Source organism: Rattus norvegicus, chromosome 12 (genome assembly GCF_036323735.1).
Source record: "Rattus norvegicus strain BN/NHsdMcwi chromosome 12, GRCr8, whole genome shotgun sequence".
NCBI lineage: Eukaryota > Metazoa > Chordata > Mammalia > Rodentia > Muridae > Rattus > Rattus norvegicus.
The window spans coordinates 38,594,759-38,620,253 of NC_086030.1; the positions used below are offsets into that span (position 1 = coordinate 38,594,759).

At 44.7% G+C, this 25,495-nt stretch overlaps 1 protein-coding gene across 34 annotated transcripts in view; it reads left to right on the forward strand.

Moving 5' to 3' along the window:
- Positions 1-25,495, forward strand: part of Clip1 (CAP-GLY domain containing linker protein 1) — a 107,247-nt gene that overhangs the window by 23,226 nt on the left and 58,526 nt on the right. For 14 of the 34 annotated variants that reach the window (XM_063271620.1, XM_008769251.4, XM_008769257.4 and 11 more), the window contains exons 2-9: positions 6,679-6,871; positions 10,227-10,795; positions 14,913-15,037; positions 16,471-16,693; positions 20,062-20,259; positions 20,822-20,925; positions 21,881-21,941; positions 23,426-23,458. In XM_063271620.1, coding sequence (XP_063127690.1) covers positions 6,787-6,871; positions 10,227-10,795; positions 14,913-15,037; positions 16,471-16,693; positions 20,062-20,259; positions 20,822-20,925; positions 21,881-21,941; positions 23,426-23,458 — 1,398 coding nt within the window. In that variant the 5' untranslated portion in view covers positions 6,679-6,786. Of the gene's footprint in view, positions 86-859; positions 1,018-6,678; positions 6,872-10,226; positions 10,796-14,912; positions 15,038-16,470; positions 16,694-20,061; positions 20,260-20,821; positions 20,926-21,880; positions 21,942-23,425; positions 23,459-25,495 lie in introns of all 34 variants that reach the window. The other 20 variants (XM_008769258.4, XM_063271633.1, XM_063271643.1 and 17 more) reach the window with 7 other exon arrangements.

Genomic DNA, 25,495 nt, shown 5'->3' on the forward strand with positions numbered 1-25,495 from the left:
ACCTCACAGCCAGATGGTTCAAATGTTGCTTAGCTTCTGGGAAGATGTAAGCTGAGGCCTGGCCTGATTCCATAGACACCATGAGGTACCCATTTGTCCTCCATTAGCTGATTTGAGTTGACTTTTCTACAGTTCTATAGATAAAATGTAGACACCGGTCTCTCTGATTTTATCTGTGTGTATTTAAATTGCACAGTTGGAAGAATTATATAATAGTAAGGGAATCATTGCGGCTATCCTTGGCAGGAGAGTGAAAAGCAGACCGCTTAGAAGAGGGGCAACAGTGTGTTTTTTTTTTTTTTTTGCTCCGAGTGGCTGTGCAGGTAGTCAGTGCTGTTATGTAATTTGTTGTCAAATTCCTTCACAAACACACATAACATTTTCAGTTCTGTGAAAATGTGTCTGGAGCACCAGACAATGATTTGGAATGGTTAGATCTAATCATTGGGAGTATAAATAATTTATGATCCACACTTAAGTTCAGGTCCCAGTTGAGTTGTCAGCGTTCGGTCTCGCTTTACAGCTGGAGCCGGGAGAGCCTGTGTGAGCTCATGCAGAAGGAAGTCCCTGAACATTAACATTGGATTTTCTTAGTCTTACTCTGGCTGCCTTGCAACTCCATAGGCAGTTCAGGGTGGTCTCAAACTTGAGCCATTCCTTCTCCAGTGCTGGGATTACAGGCACCCACCTTTTCCCTTGTTCTGTCAGCAAACAAAAGTCTCGTGAGGTTTGAGCAAGTGTCTCATCGCTAGAATGCCTACCCTTCGTGCTCAAGTATCTAGGTGTGGTCACTAGCACTATATAAAGCCAGAAACCAGCCCTTGAGACATTGTCACTACTATATTTTATTTAAGTACAGTAGGGGCCGAATGTGGCAGTGCATGCCTTAAATTCCATCGCCCGGGAGGCAGAGTCAGGTGGATCTCTGATCTATGTAGCAAGAACCATAACAGCCAGAACTACACAACTGAAAGACACTGTCTCAACAAACAAACAAAAGCAAAGGTGGAGGAGGAAGTAAGTCTGGGCATCTTGAGTGTTTGACTCTAAGTGAGGAATTAAGAGCCTGTCCCTAAGTAAGTCTATTTCTGGTTTTGAGACAGGGTCTCATAGTCATGGCTGATTTTTTTTTCAAAGATTTATTTACTTACTTACTTCCTTATTTATTTATTATATATAAATACACTGTCGCTGTCTTCAGACACACCGGAAGAGGGCATCAGACCCCATTACAGATGGTTGTGAGCCACCATGTGGTTGCTGTGAATTGAACTCAGGACCTCTGGAAGAGCAGTCGGTGCTCTTAACCACTGAGCCATCTCTCCAGCCCCCCATGGCTGACTTTGAATTTGATATATTTCCCAGGCTGACCTTGAACTCATGATTTTCCTGTTTTTGTTCCCTAAGTGTTTGTATTATAGGCTTGTGACACTATGCTTTGCGTGTATGTGCGTGTGTGCATGCATGGCTACATGTGTGTGAATGAGTGTATGTATGTGTGTATGTGATGGGGTGTGTGTTTCTGTGTAGCTCTGGATGGTGCTTTTGTGTTTTGAAATGGGAACTGGGGGCTGGAGAGATGGCTCAGCGGTTAAGAGCACCTGACTGCTCTTCCAGAGGTCCTGAGTTCAAATCCCAGCAACCACATGGTGGCTCCCAACCATCTGTAATGGGATCCAATGCCCTCTTCTGGTGTGTCTGAAGACAGTGACAGTGTACTCACAGACATAAAATAAATCTTAAAAAAAAAAAAAAAAAAGAAATGGGAACTGTATGTCAGTGTCCTCAGTGCTGGGCGTATGAGCATGTGTCACCGTGTCTGGTGGACCGTTTTCACAGCACTGTCCTACATGCTCCCTTATTTTTCTCAGTCACGTGTTCCTGTTTTCTTAAACATGCAGATTTTAGGAATGAGCTAACATACACACAGATTGGAGAAATTTGAAATCACATGAAGAAATTTGAATCAGATGAGGAAGATGGGGAGTTCCAACCAGCTTTCACTACATACCAAGTGCAGGGTCATGTGAGACTTAAAAACAGGAAGCAAGCAGAGACCCTGAAATTACCAAGTGGGGGTGAATTTTTACCGCAATATTTAGAATATTATTTTAAAAGAATATTTTAAAATGTGTGCCCCATGGCCGTGGAAATCAGAAGAAAAGGTCTTGCCTGGAACTAGAGTTAGAACTATGTGAGTCCTTGGAACTGAACCCAGGCCCTCTGCAAGAGCAGCCAGTGTCCTGCTGCCATCATTCCAGCCCTAGATCAACTTTTTTTTTTTCCCCCATGAAAGGTATCTCTGTATTTTGCAGGTATTTTTAAGTAGGGAGAATAGAGCTGGCTTTTGGTTTTGAACGTCCCTTTAGAAGATCTCCTTGAGTGGTTGTTAAGATGGTTACATGGTGACAAGTCTGAGCGAAGGGAGCAGCCCCAGAAGTGCCTTGAAATGGGGGTTTCTTGGCTGCTAGACCAGTGACAACTTTTTGTGCTTTGCATAAAATGTTGGGTAACACTAACCTCTCCTCCAGACTTTGAGAGGTAGTAATTACTGGGGTTCCATAGGTTTTGCTTTTGTTTTTGTTTTTAAGGTCTAAATATTTGGGCTGGGGATGTAGCCATAACACTTGCCTAGCATGGCTATAGCTCTAAAAATAAAACACCCTACTAACTCACCCATCATTTTCTGCTACTACGAGAAAAGTTTTCCTTATCTGCATGTCTTGAATACTCTCTGTTAAACTTTTTTTATGTATGCCTGTGTGCATAAGCCCTCAGTGAGTATATGCACACCACGCACATGCAGGTAAGTAGGAAGGGGTGGGATTCTTTGGAGCTGGAGTTACAAACCACCATATGGGCTCTGAGAACCAAATCCAGGTCTCCTGCTAAAGCAGTTGAGTGCTTTTAACTGCTGAGCCATCTCTCCACCCCCAGTATTCCTACTTTGCTTTTTATGAGGCGAGTTTTAGGTGACTGCTTGTAAAAGGCGTACACAGTAAGCTGAGGCCCTCTATTTTGAGAGGGTTGGGGTGTTTAACTGAGTGCTCAAGCTCTTGAGTTTGTTTGGAGCAGAAGACCATTTTTCTATGATTTCCTGTTCAGTGTTTAGTGAGAGAGGTCGTATCTAAGGGAAATGGAGACCTTGAATTCTTGAAACTGGTGGCACTTGCTGAACACAGGCACTGTTCTCATGGTTGGAGGCATCCTCCAGATGTTGTTGTTGTCTAGATATTGAAGCTGTAACACTGTATCCAATACTGTATACACCAAAGCTGGAGGTGGTCGTCTGTACCTGGGATCCCAGCACCTGCCTTTGGGAGGTTGAGGCAGGAAGATGGCCAGAAGTCCCAGGATGGTTTAGGCCATAGCATGCATACCTTGTCTCAGTGATGGCTCAGCAGGTAAAGGCGCCTTCTGCCAAAGCTGATGACCTGAGTTCGATCCTCTGGAACCTCTGCGGTGGCAAGAGTGAGCCAACTTTGGCAAATAATTCTCTGACTTCCAAACATGTGCATGCGCCCCTGTGTATTATTGGGCTATGTCTATCCCCATTAGCCTCCAAGTGAATGAGACTCAGACTAGGATTTATTTATTTAGCTTTAGCGCAGTTACTGGGCAAATTGCCCCTAGTCTAATTCCCTAATGCTAGACTGGTTACTTTCCCTACTTGCTCCCCAACTTTGCTCCCCAAATACTTGCTGTTTGTGTTTCTCCCGGGCTATTTCTGCTCCACCAGCCCATCCTCAGGGTCCGTTTCGCTTGGGCATGTGCTCTTGGCCCATCATATCCAATAGAGACCTCTGTTCTCTCTTCCTTCTTCTTTCTCCTCTTCTTGTGGTCCCTACTCCCAGCCTGCTAACTCATTTTCTGCCTCCCTCTATTCTCCCCAGTAATTGGCTGATGCCGCTTTTATTTAACCGGTAGTTTTAAGTTGGGGAGTAAGGTTTACACAACAAAAGTATGAGGGATCACTCGTCTCCCAGGAACTACATCTTGGGGGCCAGCATTTAGCATTTGAATGCATAGTAACACCAGGCTGACCCCCAACATACCCCCAATAAATGAATGTAATGATTTTCTTCTCAGAGCAAACAAGGGACTATAGAGACAGCTTCTGGTTAAGACCTATTAGAGTACTTAGTGGCACACTTCTTGGTACTGCTCTTACAAAGGGTCTGAGTCAGGTCCCCACTCATAACTGCCTATAATGCCCGTTGATCTCTGAAGGCACCTACACTCATGTTCACACACAGTACACACATGCATGTGCGTGCATGCACACACACATACTTACAAAATAATAAAAAATATTTAAAACCAAGCAAACAAAGAAATTGAAATAACTACCCGTTGTCCCCAAATACACATACACAGAAAAGAAAACCGCGAACCAAACCTTGACTTCATACAGGATGAACCCTTTTTGGACTAGAAGAACATCTTACTTTCTGGAATCATAACTTGGAGCTAAGCTGACACCTTAAGACATATAAAGCCCACTTTTTTTTATACCTGAGGATAGGTCCTCTAAGGTTGTCTGCTTCTTTGAAATAAATATCTTGCTCCTTTGCCCTTAGGTTCTAGATCAGATCTGAATTACATTTCAAGTTTAGGATATTAATCTAGCTTAAAAAGTTTCAGGCATGGGGTTGGGGATTTAGCTCAGTGGTAGAGCGCTTGCCTAGGAAGCGCAAGGCCCTGGGTTCGGTCCCCAGCTCTGAAAAAAAGAACCAAAAAAAAAAAAAAGTTTCAGGCCTACCCTCGTCTCTCCAGATAGGTCAGAGGTCACACAGGATAGCAACACAGTTTCTTTAGTGTTGAAGTTGAGCAATACACTTTCCTGTTTGCGGGAGGAAGTGCGAACCCTTTAAAGAGAAGGAGGGATCAAGAAGGGACTGTGTAACTCAACAGCCTCCTGTGTTCTGCTCCTGCTGCCTGGCGCTTGGGACTAGATGATCTTCCTGCTTCTCTCTTTTAAGAGTACAAGCAAAACAGTATCTATTTTTAACTTTTCCAGAGCTGATGTAAGTTCTAAAGATAAACACTTTACAAATAGTTCTTGGCTTGAGAAAAATTCAGTGTTATAAATGCAAAACTCTGCTTATGCGCATGCACATATAATATACATATGCACACACAGACACACATGACACACATACATATTCATATACACGCAGACACAGGACACAGGCAGACAGCAGCACACACTGGTATTGCTGTTTGGAAAGCGAGGTTATAAAGCAGTGTGACCTTTGTCTTGGAAAAGGTGTTCACTCATCTCCTATGGGCTTTTTGTGTAGCCCTGGCTGGCCTAGAACTTATGTCTGTCCTCTTACTTTCCTCTCTCAATTTCTGGCATCGCATGTCTGAGCCACTTCCTTGGATGTGACTAATAGAAAGTATATTTAGAAGTAGATACACATCCACACAAAATCTCCTGTGTGGGGAGGCGTTGTTTATTATGGTGACATAGCCATTAATTTTTGGAACCGTTGGACTTTCTCTGCAGGTGTTGGATACATTTTGCATTGTTTAGCTACACATCCATGTAACTTTGAGATATTTCGATCCAAGGTTTGGAAACCAAACCAAGGTTTGGTTGTAGAGCCATGTCATAACTATCTCGGACCACCAGCAAGGTTACTTTCACTCTTGCTTCTTTGTTTATTTGCTTGTTTGCTTATGGTTTTTTGAGATAGGGTTGCTCTGTGTAGCCCTGGCTGTCCTGGAAAGCTGCTTAGGTTTTTTTGTTTTTTGTTTTTTGTTTTTTTTTTAATTTATTTTATGTTACTCCCTTCAGACACACCAGAAGAGGGCATCAGCCCCGTAACAGATGGTTGTGAGCCACCATGTGGTTGCTGGGATTTGAACTCAGGGCCTCTGGAAGAGCAGTCAGTGTTCTTAACCACTGAGCCATCTCTCCAGTGCCACCCTCCCCCCCCCCCTTTTTTTTAAGTAGGGTCAGGTCAGGCTGATTTCAAACTTGTATTCCTTTTGCCTCAGCCTCATCAAAGCTCTAGGATAAATCCCCTCTGAAAGTGGAGTTTAAAGTATTTTGAAAGTTGGATGTAGCTCAGTTACTAGAGTGCTCGCACAGTGTGTGTGACGTCCTGGGCTCCGTCCTCAGCAGCAGTGAAGCAGCATGGCAGTGCATGCTTGCAATCCCAGCACTGGGGAGGTAGAGCCCACAGGACCTAAGTTCAAAGTCATCTTTGGCTACACATCAAGTTTTAGGCTGCCTCGGGTACTTAAGATTTAGTTCCAGGATAGCCAGGGCTATATAGTGAGACCCCGTCTCAAACAAGACAAGATAGCCAAAAAATCTCTAACTCTGAATAAGAAACCAAAATGAATATAGCAAAAATTGGGAGACACTTTTCTTTTTTTTTGGTTCTTTTTTTTCGGAGCTGGGGACTGAACCCAGGGCCTTGCGCTTACTAGGCAAGTGCTCTACCACTGAGCTAAATCCCCAACCCCAGGAGACACTTTTCTTAGGGCTCCTTTACATTCTTAAAAATTAGTGAGTTCTCCAGGAGCACCCACCCCCCCCCCAAAAAAAAATCAGCCAAAACAAATAAAACAATAACTGCTGTGATTTTGTCTTTCAGATTAAAAGCATGCACCACGACTATGGAATTTGGAGTAACTTCCTCTTGATATGTTTCTTTTTTTCAGACTTAACCAAGAGACTAAGTTCTCTATAGAAACACCCACATTTGTATGGATGATTGGGGAAAGATAGTGGCAGCAGACAAGGGAAAAGCATCCTGACCTTCCGAGAAAATGAGTATGCTGAAACCCAGCGGGCTGAAGGCCCCGACCAAGATCCTAAAGCCTGGGAGCACAGCCTTGAAGACCCCTGCTGCTGGTAACACTCTGCTTCCTCGCTTTATTTATTTCCTTTCCTCTTGAGACAGGGCTTCTCCGCACAGCCCTCTGGCTGTCCTGAAATTCACTGTGTACACCAGGCTGCCCTCAAACTCAGAGGTTTGCCTGCCTCTGCCTCCCGAGTGCTAGGATTAAAGGTGTGTGCCACCATTGATAATAACTTAATAATAATAAAAAGGTTTGTTTTATTACTTATTTAGGTGTCTCTGTGTGTGTATATATATATGTGCATGCGTATGCAGTTGCCTGGAGAAGCCAGAAGAGGGTTTCCAATCTCCTAGAGCTGGAGTTACAAGTGGTTGTGTGGTTGGGAGCCAACTGAAATGGTAGCTGGGGACTGAACGCAGGTCCTCTGCAAGAGCAGCAAGCACTCTTAACCACCGAGTGATCGATCATACATTATCTTACATGAATTTGAAGGTTTTGTTTTTTTTTTTTTTTTTTTTTTTCTTTTTTTTCCGGAGCTGGGGACCGAACCCAGGGCCTTGCGCTTCCTAGGTAAGCGCTCTACCACTGAGCTAAATCCCCAGCCCCCGGTTTTGTTTTTTTTTAAAGACAACTTTGGGCTGGAGAGATGGCTCAGTGGTTAAGAGCACTGACTGCTCTTCCAGAGGTCCTGAGTTCAATTCCCAGCAACCACATGGTGGCTCACAACCATCTGTAATGGGATCCGATGCCCTCTTCTGGTGCGTCTGAAGACAGTGACAGTGTACTTAAAAGACAACTTTATAAAAATTGCTACTTGAAAAGGTTTTCATAAAGAAGCAGAGCTTTTAACATTTGGAATTTTAAAAAACCTTCATGTGTGCACGTGTGTGCACACAGCCATCTTTGCGTGCAACCCTTGAGGCCAGGGGTTGAGGTTGGGCGTCTCCTTCAGTTGCTCTTTATCCAGTGTCTGAGACGCTGAATCTGGAGCTCAGCATTGGTGCTGCCCAGCAAACATCAGGGAGTTCCTCTCTCCCCACACTTAGCTCTTTACATTGATGGAGGATCTGAATTTAATTCCTCTGAGCATTTTACCTACTGACCACAGTTAGTCACCGAGATCTAGGATTTTTTGTTTTGTTGTTCTAGATAGGGTTCTCTGTGTAGCACTGGCTGTCCTGTCCTCACTCTGTAGACCAGGCTGGTCTCGAACTCAGAGACCCACTTAACTCCACCTCCCAAGTGCTGGGATTAAAAGCCTGTGCCGGGGGTTGGGGATTTAGCTCAGTGGTAGAGCACTTGCCTAGCAAGTGCAAGTCCCCAGCTCTGGAAAAAAAAAAAAAAAAAGGAAAAAAACAAAACAAAACAAAAAAACAAAAAAACAAAAACAAAAAAAAAAAAAACCAAAAAAAAAAAACCAGCCTGTGCCACCGCTGCCCTAGAGATTTTTTGAGGCATAGTTTTGGAAGTTGTCCTTTCAAAATTTAGTTGATATAGCATGAGTAGTTAAAGTCACTGAGTTATTTGATCCCTTCAGTGTGAAGGCATTTCTTTGATTTCTCTTCCTTAATTTTTTTTAGATCTTTCTTCATGGAATTCCAAGAAGCAAACACTAAAAGATTTTTTTGACATTAATTGAATAATACTTGACTGTCAAGCCAATGAGGAAGATCTTTCCCAGATATTTTATGGATGAGTGATTCAATCCTTTCAGGTTGCTCTAACAAAATATTCTAGGCTGGGTTTTATAAACCACAGAACTATACTGCCCACGGTTTTAGTGTGGTTTTAGTGCCCACGTCTTTCTGTGTTTGCTGACATAGAACAGTACCTGGGACTAGTCTTAGAGATGCAGGAGCTCCCTAGACAGGAAGAGGATCAATAAATACATGAAGTCACTCAGTCCTCCTAAACCCTCAGAGGAGGATGTCTCCACCTCCTACCGGGGAAGAGACTAAAGCCAGAGAGGTTGTGTCGCGTCCTGAGATATGATGACGTGCTTCATAAATGACGTCTGGTTAGGAGTGTGCACTCTCCCCACTACACTGACTAGTCAATAAACCCTTATGAGATGGCAAACGAATACGTTTTCAATGTAAATACACATTTCTGGCAAATTACCTATTCTCTTTAGGATAGGACAGAGGGTGCACAAAGGTACCCTTCCCAGGGCATTTGACCAGGTGCTATCTTTTTTAGCATTTTTTTCTTTTCTTTTTTTTCGGAGCTGGGGACTGAACCCAGTGCCTTTCGCTTGCTAGGCAAGCGCTCTACCACTGAGCTAAATCCCCAACCCCATCTTTTTGGTTTTGCCACGATTTCTACCTCTGCCATCAAAGGAGAGGGTTTTATGTACGACGTTATAGTAGAGAGATCAGGGCCCAGCCCTGAATCCTTTCACTCGGTAAACGTGACTGCGTGTCTCTGGTTCAATGGCATGAGTTTTGCTAGCTCCACCACTCAGTTAGAGGAATAAATGGGTCTTTGTGGATCTGACTAGAGTATCCAAGTGTTCAGGAAGGGAGTAGAGTGGGAATGGCCCGAGAACTGTAAATACAGGGCTGGGAAAGGACTGTGGTTTTTTAAATTTATTTATTTATTTATAAGTACACTGTAGCTGTCTCTCAGACACACCAGAAGAGGGCATTAGATCTCATTACAGATGGTTGTGAGCCATCATTCGGTTGCTGGGAATTGAACTCAGGACCTCTGGAAGAGCAGTCAGTGCTCTTAACCATTGAGCCATCTCTCCAGCCCAGGAGTGTGGTTTTTTTTCCTTGTCTTGATGACTTCCAGTCACATGCAGATGTAGAATAAACCTCCCTGCCCAGCTCACAGGGCTTTCAGTGTTCTGCTTCCTTGCTTACAAAAAAAAAAAAAAAGAATTTTGTCCAGCAAGCCATGGTCTGTTTACATTGCTACTGTATTCTCCTTTTATATTTAAAGTTTTTTATTATTATGATTTTATGTGTGTGGGTTTTAATCTATGCGTATGCCTGTGCACCATGTGTGTACCTGTTTCTAGGTGAGACCAGAGGAGGAGGATGTCAGATCCCCTGGAACTGGAGTTATGGATGGTTGTGAGCCACCATGTGGGTGCTGGGGATCGAACCTGGGTCCCCAGCAAGAGGAACCAGCGCTTTTTCTTTTCTTTTTTTTTTTTTTTAAGATTTTAAAAATTTATTTTACGTATGCAAGTACACTGTTGCGGTCTTCAGACACCCCAGAAGAGGGTATCCGGTCCCATTACAGATGGTTGTGGTTGCTGGGAATTGAACCCGGGACCTCTGGAAGAGCAGTCAGTACTGTGGATCCCTGAGCCACCTCTCTAGTTCATTCTGTCTTTGTTAGAGGATAGTTACTCGGGTTTGACATTGGACCTGCTCTCATTCTTCTTTTGCATTCAGCTGCAGCTCCATTGGAGAAGACAGTACCCAGTGAAAAAGCCTCAGGCCCTCCATCCTCTGAGACCCAAGAGGAGTTTGTGGACGACTTCCGAGTTGGAGAACGTGTTTGGGTGAACGGGAATAAACCTGGATTTATCCAGTTTCTTGGGGAAACTCAGTTTGCACCAGGCCAGTGGGCTGGTATTGTTTTGGATGAACCCATAGGAAAGAACGACGGCTCAGTGGCAGGAGTGCGGTATTTCCAGTGTGAGCCTTTAAAGGGCATCTTCACCCGACCGTCAAAGCTAACGAGGAAGGTACAAGCAGAGGATGAAGCCAACGGCCTGCAGACAGCTCACGCGAGAGCTGCTTCACCTCTGTCCACTGCTGCAGCCACCATGGTGTCCTCTTCTCCAGCCACTCCCTCAAATATTCCCCAGAAACCGTCCCAGCCAGTGGCAAAAGAAACTTCAGCGACACCTCAAATTAGCAACCTTACGAAAACCGCCAGCGAGTCAATCTCCAACCTTTCAGAGGCTGGCTCTGTCAAGAAGGGAGAGCGAGAGCTCAAGATCGGAGACAGGGTGCTGGTGAGTCACATGTCGCTACGGCCACTGGCCCTTTGTGTCTGCATTTAACACCTTCTTCCCCTCCTCTTCCTCCTCCTCTTTGAGATAAGGCCTCTCTCTGTAGTCCAGGCTGGAGCGGTGTTGTGCCTCCTACTTTCCCCCACCACACCTGGTTAGCTAACATGCTAATTTGTTTTTTAAACATAAATCTTTGATCTAGAAAGAAGCATTTTAACTTGAAAATCCCTGGAACTGGAGTTGGAGATGGTAATGAGCCACCATTTGGGTGCCGGGCATCTTCGTCTGGAAGAACAGCCAGCGCTCTTAGCCACTCAGCCATCTCTCTAGTCCCTTTCAAAGAAAAAAATCTCATGTAGTCCAGGCTGGCCTGTATTTTTTTGTGGTACTTGAAGCTGGCGTAAATTTTAGGTTTGTTTCTAGGGTTTAGAAAAGGTTTCTTTCTTCCTTTGGTTTTTTTGAGGCAAGGTTTCACTGTGTAGGCTTGGCTGGCCTGGCACTCACAGAGATCCACTTCCTGTGCTGCAGATCACTGGTGGAGATCAAAGGTGGTTGCCTCTTGCCTTGGTCTAAATACCCTCCTGCTTTTACTTCCCTAATACTGAGACTACAAGCTCATGCCACCACACCTGCCTACCTTATTTAGTTTTAATTTATTTTTTTCCCTCCAAACCATGGTTTTTCTGTGTAGGCTTAGCTGTCCTGGAACTTGATAGAGTAGGCTGGGATGGAATTCACCAGAGTGCTGGGATTAAAAGCATGAGCCACCACCATCTGGATAATTTAATGTTTTGTTAAAGAAATTCATACTTATAGGTTGAAATGAAAAAAAAAAAAAAAAAAGTTGGGACTGGCCCTGTAGCTCAGGGGTAGAACTTGTGCCTAGCAGTCAAGGCCCTGGAAAACAGTCCTTAGTACCACAGAGTAATGATTAATTTTTTTTTTTTTTGGTTCTTTTTTTTTTTTTTCGGAGCTGGGGACCGAACCCAGGGCCTTGCGCTTCCTAGGCAAGCGCTCTACCACTGAGCTAAATCCCCAACCCCCTGATTAATTTTTTTTGAACTGGAGGTTTTATGTAGCCCAGATGGACTTCAAACTTGCTACATGTGTGGCCAGGGAAACCTTGAACTCTTAATCTTACAGCTTCTACCTGTCAAGCGCTAAGATTATAGGTATAGCAAACAGGCCCAGCTAATTAAAAAGGAATTAATGAGAACCTCGGTGCCTCCGTGTTTCTGATAGGTCAGCAGTGTGTTACGTCAAATGCGTTAAGGCTACATGGCCGGAATCTCAGCACTTGGGTGCTGAGGCATGAAGACTGTGAGTTCAAGGACAGCCTGGGCTACATATTTCTCCAGCCAGAATCTTGGGTTATGGAGCCTCCTCCTTCCACTTCCAAACTGCTGGGATTAGAGTTGTACAGCCCATGCCAGCCCAATGCCAGCTTTTACATTTGCTGATACTCATAAGGTAGACTGGAGGGGCCTGGCGAGATGGCTCAGGGGGTAGAGACACTGGCTACCAAGCCTGACAACCTGTGTTTGTCTCTAGGAACCCATGTAGCAGGTAAACTGAGCATGGAAAGTTGTCCTCTGTGTCCACACACATACCTGAGCATTCACACATTCACAAAAGAAATAAATACTACATGAATGTGAATCCAGAAACAAAATCAGAAGTTGTGTTCCAAAATGCATGGGTTTGTTATACAGGAAGCTTCTTTTTCTTTGAGACAGTTTCACTGGGGAGCCCAGCCTGACCTAGAGCTCACAGCCTAGGCTGGTTCCACACTCAGGCCCATCTCGCCTCAGCCCCTTGGATCAATTTTAATTTTTAAATCACAACATAGGAATATTCCCAAAGAAGAATGGGTCAAAGGTGTACGTGGTATATCTGCCCCTCGGAGCGCCAGCTAGCAGAGCGCGTGTCCGAGTTGGCTTTGTTTGTTTTTGTTCGTTCGCTTATATTTTTTGACACAGGGTCTCATTTATTCCAGCAGCCCCAGATCCCTATTAGATGAGGATGACCTTGAACACCCGATCCTTTTGCCTTTCTCTCCCAAATGCTTCATAGTTTCCTCTTTTTTTTTTTTTTTTTTCTTTTGGTTCTTTTTTTCGGAGCTGGGGACCCAAGGGCCTTGCGTTTCCTAGGTAAGCGCTCTACCACTGAGCTAAATCCCCAGCCCCAACACATGTTCTTAAACACTGAGCCATCTGTCTCTCCAGCACCTACAGTGAAGTGTTTGAAAAAAAATTAAGAAAAAAAAAAAAAGCAAACAAACCTAAGTTAGGCCCAGTAGTGCAAATCTTTGCTCATCGCTGTTCGTAAAGTCAGAACAGGAAGCTCAAAGCCTCACCAGAGGCGGTGGCGTACCTCCTTAGTCCTAGCACCCAGAAGACAGAGGCCGGTGAGTCTCTGTGAGTTTGAGGCTAGCCTGGTCTACCTGGTGAGTTGGTAAATTCTAGACTAGCCAGGGCTACATAGTAAGATCCTGTCGAATAAAATAGTTCAAGACCGCCTGTGGCACAGATGGGTTCAGTACAGATTGGCACCTTAGTGAGAACCTGTCTCAAAAAGTGTGGAGAGGCCAGGGTACAGCTCAGTGCCACTGCTTGCCCAGCAAGCACAAGGCCCTGTGTTCAGTCTTCCACACTGGGCTGGGAGAATGACCTAAGGGAAAGCCCAGGGGAAAGGTGAGAAACCAGAAGACGTGTTCTGAAGAAGTGTGTGGTAGAGTGAGTGAGTGTTGGCAGATGTGATGCAGGGTGCTAAGCAGCAGTGGTTGAAATGTTGCCATGTGCGAACCTGGACCAAGGCACAAATGTGTAATCTCATGTATGTGTGAGAGAAAGCATAATAATACCAATGGTGTAGTCTTGATATCTAATGTTCATTTGCATATTAAAGTGGTTGGGAAAATATTTAAAAAGAATTCCAGCTCTGAACACTTCATGTAAATAAAATTGTGAGGAGTGGTATTTTTTTTTAAAGATTTATTTATTTTATGTATATGAGTACACTATAGCTGTCTTCAGATGCACCAGAAGAGGACATCGGGTCCCATTACAGATGGTTGTGAGCCACCATGTGGTTGCTGGGAATTGAACTCAGGACCTCTGGAAGAGCAGTCAGTCCTCTAACCACTGAGCCATCTCTCTAGCTCAGGAGTGGTTTTTTTTTTTTTTTTTTTTAAACAGTTGTTAGAAGACAAAACCTTCATAGTGTGAAAACCAGTAGATTCAATCATTTTAAAGGGTTTTAAATCCTTCTCCCATCCAAACAGAGATTCTTTGTATAGCCTTGAAACTCTATAGACCAGGCTGGCCTGGAGTTCAGAGATCCTCCTGCCTCTGCCTTAAACTTAATATGTAACCCAGGATGACTTTGAACTTCTCAACCTCTTGCTTCCCATTCCTGAGTGCTAGAATTAAAGGTGTGCACCATCATGCCTGGTTAAAGTACTTGAAAGTTCACTTGCTGATATAATTAGTGAACCCAACAGACATGTAGATGGTGTCTTTAATGTGTGTATGCCACTTCATTGAGACAAAGTAAGTCAAGAGAGTATCAAGAGTACGGGAGCTAGAGATGAGCTTTACTTCTGTCTGATGCCGTTGGCTTTTTACTTTTATAGCAAACATTTATTTCCAGCTAGGGAAATGCTCTGAAGTTATCAGAGTAAAAGTTATTTTACTCCTTATTATTGTATATGTGTGAGTTTGCGGGCACACATTTTGAGAAACCAGTTCTTTCCTTCCACATTTATGTGGGTACCAGGAGTTGAATGCATGTCGTAGGCTTGCCTCCTAGGGCAGCAAGCGCATTCACCTAAGGAGCCATCTTGCCAGCCTATAATCAAGTGTTTTTTAAGGAAGGGGACGTATTTGCTATCAGTGTTAATGACTACATCTTGTGTAGGATGTTTTATTGGACTGTCCCAGACTTCAGGTCAATCTGGCAGTGTGTCTGTCAGTGTGGCTTCAGGACAAGTCGAGAAGAGCTCAGAAGACAGAGCAAAGAAGCTGCTGATGGGACGTCAGGCTGCACCGCCTGTCGTTTGTTGGGACTAAGAAATAAGCTATTGAATTCATCTTAAGTTTCACCTTTACTCTTCTTCTAGGTCGGTGGCACGAAGGCTGGCGTGGTCCGGTTTCTTGGAGAGACTGACTTCGCCAAGGGGGAGTGGTGTGGTGTGGAATTGGACGAACCTTTGGGGAAGAACGACGGTGCTGTTGCTGGAACAAGGTTGGTTTGCAGGTCTGGGACACTGCATGCTGTGTGCTCCAGTGGAACTCACCCCGTGTGTGCAGTAACATGGAAACTGTTCTCCGAGGAGCCGTACTTTTAGTTTTGTGAGGCACTTTTAGTGGAACAGGCTGGCCTGGAACCTGTGACAATCTTCCTGCCCAACTCAGTCTTGCATGTATCAGGGTTAAAGATATGATCTACTGTGACCGACTAGGAGCTATACTTTCATTCTATTTATCCTACCTACCATTTATTTATTTTTTAATTAATTAATTAATTAATGAGTCACAGTCTCTTTGTGTAGTCATGGCTGTCCCTAGCACTTGCTATGTAGACTTCTGTCTCACAGAAATCCATCTGCTTTTGCTAACTAGTGCTGGGATTGAAGGTGTGTTACCACCACACCTATTTTTTTCTTTCTTGAGACCTAGTTTTTGTTGTTTTTTCGTATGCATGTGCACAAGTGTGCATGCCAGAGGACAACTTTGGGTGTCATCTTCAAGCGACTGGGTGTTTACCATTAGACTAGGTTGGTTGACCAATTAATATCACTCTGCCCAGCAAAAATCATTTTCCTTCTGGCTTTATCAGGGACAGAGGTGGGGCAAAGAGAAGGTAACTGCCTTTGACAGGAAAAGAAATGTGAAATGTGTCTTCATGTTTGATAAGAATTCTGTCCTGTGCTGAGGGATTGCCTGCCAAGCAGCCCCCTCTCTTGTAAGAGCGCACCTACTCCGCCCTTGTAGTGCAGATGGGACCCAGATAGGACAGGGATGCATGGGATTTCCCATCCTTCTCTCTGGCCTCACATAACTCAGGCTGCTCCCCAGCTTACAACCCCCTCCACGGTTCAAGTGCTTGGATTTTAGTATATGGAGTCACTAAAATATGATACATTTTCATATTGGCATATAGAATATTGATCATGATATGATCTAGTTTACACTGACCTATATAAGTCATATATAAGCACATATGGACTTTAATCTGCCAAACGCCGTTATTCACAGAGATAAAGATTAAATATCTCTTAGTACAACGATTAAGCCATCAAGCCTTCTCATTGTTTTGTCTGTGTATCGAAAACCGAACACCGAGTCTCCCACGTGAAGGCAAGCCTTTACCACTGGGCCACCTCTCCAGCCCCTCTGCTGTTCTTTCCTGTCACTGAAACGCTGTCACCGTCTCTGGTATTCTCAGATGACCGACCTTTCTAGTCTACTTTGGTGGCTCTGCTGCAGTCAGGGCCTTGTTTCATTTGTCTTGTGTGTGTGTGGCTTTAAGAGGGGGTCTTCTGCTTACATTCATCACTTGGTGGACGGACTTTGGTCCTTACATAATCTCTGGCATTTTGAGTTGGAAGAGTGTCTGGTTACAGCTGTCACTTTTTGTAATTAAGTTGCATTTGTTCCTCTTACTGTTCTCTAAAGGTATTTTCAATGTCAACCCAAGTACGGATTGTTCGCTCCCGTCCACAAAGTGACAAAGATTGGCTTCCCTTCTACCACCCCAGCCAAAGCCAAAGCCGCTGCTGTGAGGCGAGTGATGGCCACCACGCCCGCCAGCCTGAAGCGAAGCCCTTCTGCCTCCTCCCTCAGCTCCATGAGCTCTGTGGCCTCCTCTGTGAGCAGCAAGCCCAGCCGGACAGGACTAGTAAGCCCCCCCCGACCCCCCACTTCCTGAGGCACCAAATGCTTGCAGCCAGGGATCTGCTTTGCTTGTCTGTGTTCTCAGTGTTGCCCAGAGCTTGTTGTGGAAGTTTTGAAAGTGGAAAGCAAGGATGTGGGTCTTGAAACAAGATTATTTTTTAGTGGCACTTTTATTCATAGTAGCTTTAATGCATGGTATGCCAGTTCTTGAGAAATCTGTGTAACTACTATTCTGTGAAATTACTTAGGCCCAAATGACAGGGAAACTGGGGAGATCCCATTCGTCATGTATGTAGGTCTCTTTCTCTTTGACGTCTAACAATTTTAGGGACCAATGTATTTTGAGAGAACTTCATGCTTTATGTCATCAGAGTCGACTAACCTACCCTAACGTGTGAATTGGCCCTAGGTGGGCCGGAGGGTTCAGAGGGGCCTTTTGGAACTCACAGAAGCTGGGAAGGGCCATGCTTTGTCTTCGTTCTTGTCTTTCTCCTGGTCCTTTCTCTCTTCTCCTTTCCCCACTTGGAGTTGAAGAGTGGAATCGCTGGAGTCATACACCAGTTCTCTCTGTTCATGCGGTGAATCGTTTGGGCTGTTTGGATGTCACTCTCTGCCCCTAATTTCATTTCTTAGAAGGTAGGCAGATGCCGTTTATGTCAGAAGTGTCAGCAAGAGTCTACCCGCCTCAGCTCTTTGACCTTGAGGCAACAGTTACTTAGCCGGTGACTCCAGCCCTGGGGTTCCCAGTCCTTGATCTCATTTAGCTTCTGTTGCATCACGGTCAGGAAGAGAGGGGGGGGCGGTGACGTTTCTCCTCCATGCCTGTGATGCCCGTGTTAGCCAGCTGCAGTGTCTTCCTTTTATATACAAGTAAAATACACACCTCTCCGTCTGTTTCAGTTTGCATCCTCTACAGTTTGATTAAAAATGGCTCTCAGGAGAAAAAAAGTCACATGACCAATGGAATGGAGGCGAAGATCAAAGCCTCGTTCTGAAAGGCTCAGCACATCCCAACATGGACATCTACTCTGCTGGTCTAGGGACAATCCCACCCCGCGTCTGCTCTGGAAGAGCTCTTTCCTTGAGTAACTTTCATCTTGTAAATCATGTCCATTTCTTGGGGAGTACCAAGCTCTCCCCGCATCCTCCAGTCTCCCCTACAAACATTTAGCAGACAAGCTCTGATTTCTCATATTGAAGACGATTGTCAAATAGAGAAGTCTCCTTATCTTGTGACACAGCTGTATTTCTCGGTGTGTTTATGTGGAGGTAGTTGTAGTTTCTAGTAAAAGCGACAGAGTGTAACAGGGACATAAAATAATGTGCTTTTAACCTATTCCTGAGAGGTGTATTCCTGTCCAAGGAGAGTAGAAAGTGAAAAGTTAATATTTTTGAATATTCATTTATGTGTGTCTGTGCATGTGGGTGGGTGTCGGATGTTCTGGAGCTGGCATCTGTGGGACACTGGTGTCTTAGCTGAGTGCTTGGAACCAGAATTCAGGTCCTCCTGCTTTCCCAGCAAGCACTCTCAGCCACCGAGCCATGTCTCCAGGTCCCAAGAAAAGTGAGTACTTTAAATGAATTCATCAGTGAGTTTACTGTCTTACCATTAGGGAACCTGCTCCTGTTGGGCACTGTGCGTCTCCTTGAGCCTTGGAAACCTGTTTGTCACTGGGACCTTCCTTTCCTGTGCTGCTCTGATCGGTGCATGGTATTCACACCTGCCAATACCCACTTCGCAGTGGTTGAACGGAGTGGATTACAGGCTGAGGCTGCAGCTGAGGCCCCTGATCGTGTCATTGCCATGTGCAACAGCTACCTCTGCACTTCCTTGGGATTTTACACATTCTTTAGGGTCCCCATGAACTTCCAGGGCCCCGAGGCATAGCTATGCCCATGATTTGGTGACCTCAACCGTGCATTGAGCAGGGAAGCTGGTCTCATGTTTAAAAGAGACATGGGATTTGGTCTCAATATGTTTCAATAATTCAAGAAATTCCACAAAACGAACCACAAAAGGCAGCGTGGGTTTGATTGGATTCCTTTGCTCTCATAATCATCAAATTGCTGGATTATTAATTGATGAAGATTTCACTGTCTACTCCCTGAGATGAGGGCTCGATAGACTGACGGAGAGCACTCGGGTGATAAACGAAGCTTTGTTTGCGGAAGGAGCAAAGGCTGAATTGATCTGGAGCCAGCAGCTAAGTCGAGGCCATGGACAAATGCTTGCCTAGGATGGCGTCATGTCCAAATTCCCTCTCAGCCTGCAGAGCCTGCAGAGAGGAATGCCATTCACTTTGCCCAGTCACCTGCTGCCCTTTATGCAGGTTCATTTCCCCTGGGTTTAACGTGGCTGTTAGCGTCCAGATGGAGATGAACCAACAGAGATTAATAGGTGACAAGAAGACACATCCTCAGAGTCCCCTAGCCCTTGACACTGCCACCTCCTATCTTCTCCTTTTTTGCCTCACTGTTGCCTTGTCCTCTTCTTCCTACTTACCATAGGTTTCTCTTTTTCTTCTTTCCATCTTATTTCCTTTCCTTCTCTGTGTGTGTGTGCGTGTGTGTGTGTGTGTGTGTGTGTGTGTGTGTGTCTGTCTGTCTGTCTGTCTGTGTCTGACTGACTGTTCTTACTCTGACTTCCCCTCTTAAGTCTTATAATTATCTAGTGATTGGGATTCAGGTCCTAGAGGCCAGATTCCAGCGTGATATCGCCCTAATTTTTCCTTTGCAAAGAAAGATGAAAAAGATCTTGACAAGAGTCCAACTCTTCGTCAGTTGAAGAGACGCAACTCTAAGGGTGACGCTTTCATTTCTTACTGAGGTTTGGGAGCTTTAAAAACTCTCAGCCTCAAAACCAAGAATCCAATGGTTGGGCAGATGGCATCACCGGAAGACAGTAGCTCAGGCTGGAGTAGTTTAAAGAACCTTGGGATGTTTTGCTTCGTTTTGTTTTGGTCTGAGGGTCTTACCCGGTAGCCAGGCTGGCTTCCGGCACACCAGCAGTCCTCCAGCCTCGGCCTCTGGAGTCCTGGGCTTACAGGTGTGAGCCACTATAGAGAAACATTTAGAATGGGTTCCGTGAAAACCATCTCGATCCCTACAGACCTTGTGAGCTGTGCTCAGAGTGCCCATGTTTACACTCCATATTGGTCTTCTCAGTGTCTCCTGAACTTCGCCATGGCCTTGACTTCCCATGTGTTTCGTGAGGTCTTACTTTCTTGCTGAGAACTTGTCCTAATGTTTTTACAAACCCACAAGCTAGGGCAGCACGTTTGCTCTGCCTAGGAGATGTCTGCTACACACGCGCTGCTCGCTCCTTTCTCCGGCAGCATCATCATCCTTGACTTCTCTGACTTTCCTTTGCAGTTGACTGAAACCTCTTCCCGCTACGCCCGCAAGATCTCGGGCACCACTGCCCTCCAGGAGGCGCTGAAGGAGAAGCAGCAGCACATTGAGCAGCTGCTGGCTGAGCGGGACCTGGAGCGGGCCGAGGTGGCCAAGGCTACCAGCCACGTGGGGGAAATAGAGCAGGAGCTAGCCCTGGCCCGAGATGGGCATGACCAGGTGAAGACTGGTGTTGATCTTGTGGCTATTATGGTGGTGGTTTCTAAATCGAGTGAGGAGGTTAAAAAGAGTGCCTATTGTTTGGAGCCAGGGAGTTGGATTTGAACATAGGAAACGAGTATCGATTTCTTTCCTGAGCTTGTTGAAAGCTGTGGTCTGGGTGCCAGTTTCCATTATCCTAAAATGTTGTTCTCGATTTTACCCTAGCCTTTTGGAATTTATGTGTAGTCTCTGAGTCTGTCTGTATGAACTGCTCATGCCTGGGGCCGCAGTGATCACAGGTGCTGTTTGTAGATTATTACCAACACGTTTCAGTATTGGAACAGATGAGACTTGTTTTACTGTTGCCCTCCCTCTGCTGCTATATGATGTGGGATTTTTTTTTTTTTTTTTGTGGTTTTTGTTTTTTGTCATCTACTTTCCAGGAAAGTTGTCAGGGCTAACCTACCAAGATAGAAAACATTAGACCGTGTCCAGACTGATGTTCACCCTTCACGGTCTCATTTGGCCCTACCTATTTGGAGGTATCCTGGGCTACTCACTGTTATCCTTGCTTCCCTAGCATGTCCTGGAACTGGAGGCCAAGATGGACCAGCTGCGTACCATGGTAGAAGCTGCTGACAGGGAGAAAGTGGAGCTCCTCAACCAGCTGGAAGAGGAGAAAAGGTGATCCTTGAGTGTGGTCTTTCCCTTTTCAGTGATGTCTTAGCAAGAAGTTTGCCATCAGCCAAAGGAATGGCTGTAGAAACTGAGCTCCGCTATGTGAAGAGAGTGTGCTTTGATGCAACTTTTCCAGGAAGCCTGGTATCATGTAGACATGACTGGATTCACCGTTATTTATTGTCACTGAATGCTTTTCCTGAGATTCGCTTTACTCAGACTGGTTTCACTTAGCCTTTATGAAGAACCTTATTCCTGAGAAAGCTGTCTCCCTCCCTCCAGAGACTGAACGTACACAGCCAGTACCCCCAGGCCTTTCGTTTTCCTATTTTAAAACAGTCTTACAAAGTGGATTGGACTGGCTCTGAACTCATGACCCTCTTAGATGTAGGTCTGCACCATTAGTCCATAATCACTGGATGGAGAACCACTGGGTATAGGATGTTCTCACATCCCAAAATAAACCTACAAACCTGTGGGCGTGGTATATACCTACGTTACAGCATGCAGGAGGATATAGTCTTTCTCCCTCTCTCTCTCTCTCTTTCTCCCCTCCCACACACACACACACACACACACACACACAATTCAATTTGCACATGTATAATCTTAAACCTATTTCTTTGGTAATCAAGTATCTTCCTTTAAGGCCAACATTACACCATTCTGGTGTATGTGCCCAAGAGAAAAAGGTTTTGTTTGCTTTCTTGTTTCTTTGTTTTCATGAGTTTCATGTTTTCTAGAGTTGATACCTAGATAAAGGTTTGGAATTTCTAAATAATTACAGCACAGCCTTTCTACACCCGTGCCCTAAAGACGCATGCCTTTACTTTCTGTGTCTAAGGCGTTTGTTTGCATTGCTGCCCTCTGACCTCACCAGGGTGCTGCTCCTGTGCTTTTGCTGTGGGGTGAGGTGTCCTTAGTACTTTCCTTAGTGCCTTGTCCTGGTTTTATCCCACAGGAAGGTTGAGGACCTTCAGTTCCGAGTTGAAGAAGAATCAATTACCAAAGGTGATCTTGAGGTAAACCCTTCCATATCTTGAAAACCTTAATGAATGCCAGTATTGAGAAATATGAGTGGCACACTGGGCCAGCTGATCTTTGTCAAAACAGTCAGTCAAGAGGATGGCGGGCATCCTGCTGTGGCTCATGGCGGGCATCCTGCTGTGGCCCATGGCGGGCATCCTGCTGTGGCCCATGGCGGGCATCCTGCTGTGGCCCATGGCGGGCATCCTGCTGTGGCTCACTTGGGTTGTACTGAGGTGGTGGTTTAGTCTTTGAGTCTTTGATTACATGTGATTACATGTGATATTCATGTGGCAAATTAAAATGCTCGTAACTCTTCTTGTGCTTCAAAATTAGAAGCTGTGAATTGGATTTAATCAAGTCATAAGTCTGGCAGTATGTCCTAAAGGCAGTCTTAAGTAAGACGACTTGTCCCTCTGATGTTGGAAATAGCACTTTAAAAGAGCTTCATTTCAACATAGTCATACTTAGCAAGGAATTTTGCTGTGGCCCAGCTTTGTTCTTTAGTGGAGCAGAATAAATCCTTTATAACCCCATAAAAGTCAGTGTGTTCTCATAGTTTATTTTATTCTTCTGGGACCAGGAATTAGATAGTTGCTTTTGAAAATAACATAGTTACCAGAGCAAAAACCAGGAGCAATTTATGCCACTTCTGTGTCATACTTAAAAGTCAGCATTTTCCCTATAATAATAGGTTTCTTATTCTTATGTTTGTAGCAATTACTCATATTAGTTTTGAATTATATACTGCTATTAAATGATTTTGCTGCTTTTAAGCCACTGCCAAATAGATGACAAAAATAAATGATTAACTTTTCAAAATTTGAAGATTCTATAAGATTCTTCATAGCATTTTAGTAAAAATTGCACTTGTCAGTACAGTTTTCGGCTTTCGGGAGGAGCTAGAGACATGGTCTCACTGTGGAGCGCTAGCGGGCCTAGTGCAAATCAGGCTGGCCTCAGACTGGTAGCAATGTGCCTTTGCCTCCCAAGTGCTGAGATCACAGTCATGTGCCACCACGTCCAGCAGAAGGTATACATACAAATATGCATATAATTTTTTTGCCACCATCAGGATTTTGGAGTCTGTTTTATTTTTTATAGTCAATAAAGAAATCATTTTCTGAGTTCTGATTTTTATAAGGTCTAGACTTTAATGGCTTCTCAGTACTATAACAGAAACCCCCTTCACTCATTTCATGTGTAGTCACATCCTTTAGTTGACTGTTGTCATCCATTTAAAAACACCCAAAGTCTCACCAGAAGTTCCATCTCATCATCTAATTCATAAGAATTACCGCCTCCGGGGTTTGGGAAAGGCTGAGTTAAGATATTTACATTAGCAATAGACCAGTATAGTCTGTCTGATAAACTTACTAGAGATTAATCAAATAAAGTTATATTGAAACCCTAACACCGATTGAAACTTTAATTGAACCTCTTTTGTTGTTGTTTACTTTTTTTATTTTTTTACTGATAGCAAAAGAGCCAGATCTCTGAAGACCCCGAGAATGTAAGAGGGCCCTTAACTGTGTGGATATTTCCCATAACACAGATCGATTTCAGATTAAAATGCTTATTGATACACTCGAATACTAACGGCATAATCTGACCTTGGGACTTTTCCCTTAGTGTTTCTATGCATGTGACTTTCAAAGCAAGTGCATTTGTATCTTTAAGAAACTGTGTGTAATGACTAAGCTCTGCAGACTCATTTGTTACTGATAGGTAAATATTTGCTTTCTAAAGATGCTTTACTGAAAAGGAAAGAAATTGTCTGAGGGCATGGCCTCCTTCACCTCCTTCATAATGTTTTCTAATTTTGGTAGAAACCTAGGATTGGAGGAGCTGTGGAAATGCTGGGAGATACTTCCCAAGTAGTCTGACCTTCCCAGCCTCGTTGCTTCCGGTTGCGCCTCGTTGCTTCCGGTTGCCTTTGTGCATGCCCCCACTGCTAGCCAGCGCAACTGATAAATTCGAACTTTGGTTTATGGCTACAGTATTTCCCCTCCTATCTGCAGTAGAGGCCAGAATTCCTCCCTGAATGTACAGGGTGTTTTAGTTGGTTCTCACCGAGGGAGCTTTTCCTAGCAGCAGGGCTACCGTGTGGTGCTGGCTCCTCTTCTCACAGATCATACCGGAGTGGCCTCCCGAGCACTGATTGATTCCTGTACACATTGCCAGCCTTGCTGCCAATGGAGAGGACCCAAAACCTTTTGCTTTGATTTACAGGCTCAAAAGAACAAAATTGAAACAAAGAATTCTTTTGACTTCTTACCGCCTATTGAGCTGAAATAGAGCGCTCACATTGACATTTTGATGAGGGGTTCCTTTTTGCGAAGCTACTTCAGTGATCTGGGTCTCTCTCTTCTCTCCATCCAGAACAGGTTTCGCTGCCTCCAGTGTCAGTGTGCATGGAACCTCCTCCTGCCTCTCTGTGCGCTTCTCGCAAGGCCTTTGCTCTCCTTCCAAGCCCTGTCCCAGGACTTTCCTCTCGGGATACCACACCTTAGTCTCAGAAAGCAGGGATTTTAACGGGCTGTCCTGTTCAGTGTCACACTTTTACCACAGGCTGTGGCACGGAGGTGAATCACTGGTGAAAGTCCACCGTGGAGCGCCCCCTTCTGTAAGGGGTTGCTGTACTCAGCTGGGAGGTCTGAACTGAGGGAACAGTGCATGGGTGTTTTTTTTTTTTCTTTTTTTTTTTAAAGACAGGGTCTCTGTAGCCCAGGCTAGCCTTGAACCTTTGGTGATCCTCTTGCCTCAGGCTGCATAGTGCTGGAATTGCAAACAGGATCCACCTCTCTTGTCCTGGTTTTTTTTTTTTTTTGATAGGCTCTGGCTATGTCATCTAGGCTGGCCAAGAACTTGCAATGTAGCCTGGCCTCCTCCTCTTGATTTTCCTGTCTCTGCTTCCTCGGCTGCTGGGACTCATGCCTGGCTGGATATCTGTTTTTTTGTTTTTGTTTTTTTTTTGTTTTTTTTTTTTGTTTTTTTTGTTTTGTTTTTTTTTTTTTGGTTCTTTTTTTTGGAGCTGGGGACCGAACCCAGGGCCTTGCGCTTCCTAGGCAAGCGCTCTACCACTGAGCTAAATCCCCAGCCCCTGGATATCTGTTTTTTATCTGCACATAGTGAGTAACCTTTTGCCAAGAGGATGCCTAATTGACGGTCAAAGAAATTGGAGGCCATTTTCTTTTTCTGCCTCCTTGAGTTTGAAGCTGTAGCCCCAATGCTGGGGATCCGGATTAAGTTACTTCCTTGTAAGGAGAGTCCTTGTAAGGACATGTGGATGCAGGGGACTGTTAGGTTTTGAAAGTGCGATGACGCACACCCTCCATTCCAGGAGGCAGAGGCAGAAGGATATCCTTGAGCTCTAGACCAGCCTGCTCTTCCTAGAGTTTCAGGCCAGCCAGGACCTGTCTCAAAAACGTTTTCTGTTTTTCTTTTCAATGTCCTGTGATGGATGGTTCTTTATGCCTCGGAGGGACCCCTTGAATGTGTTGAAGACACCGAGTGCCAGAGGACATATCTGTCTGTAGCTTTGGCTTTC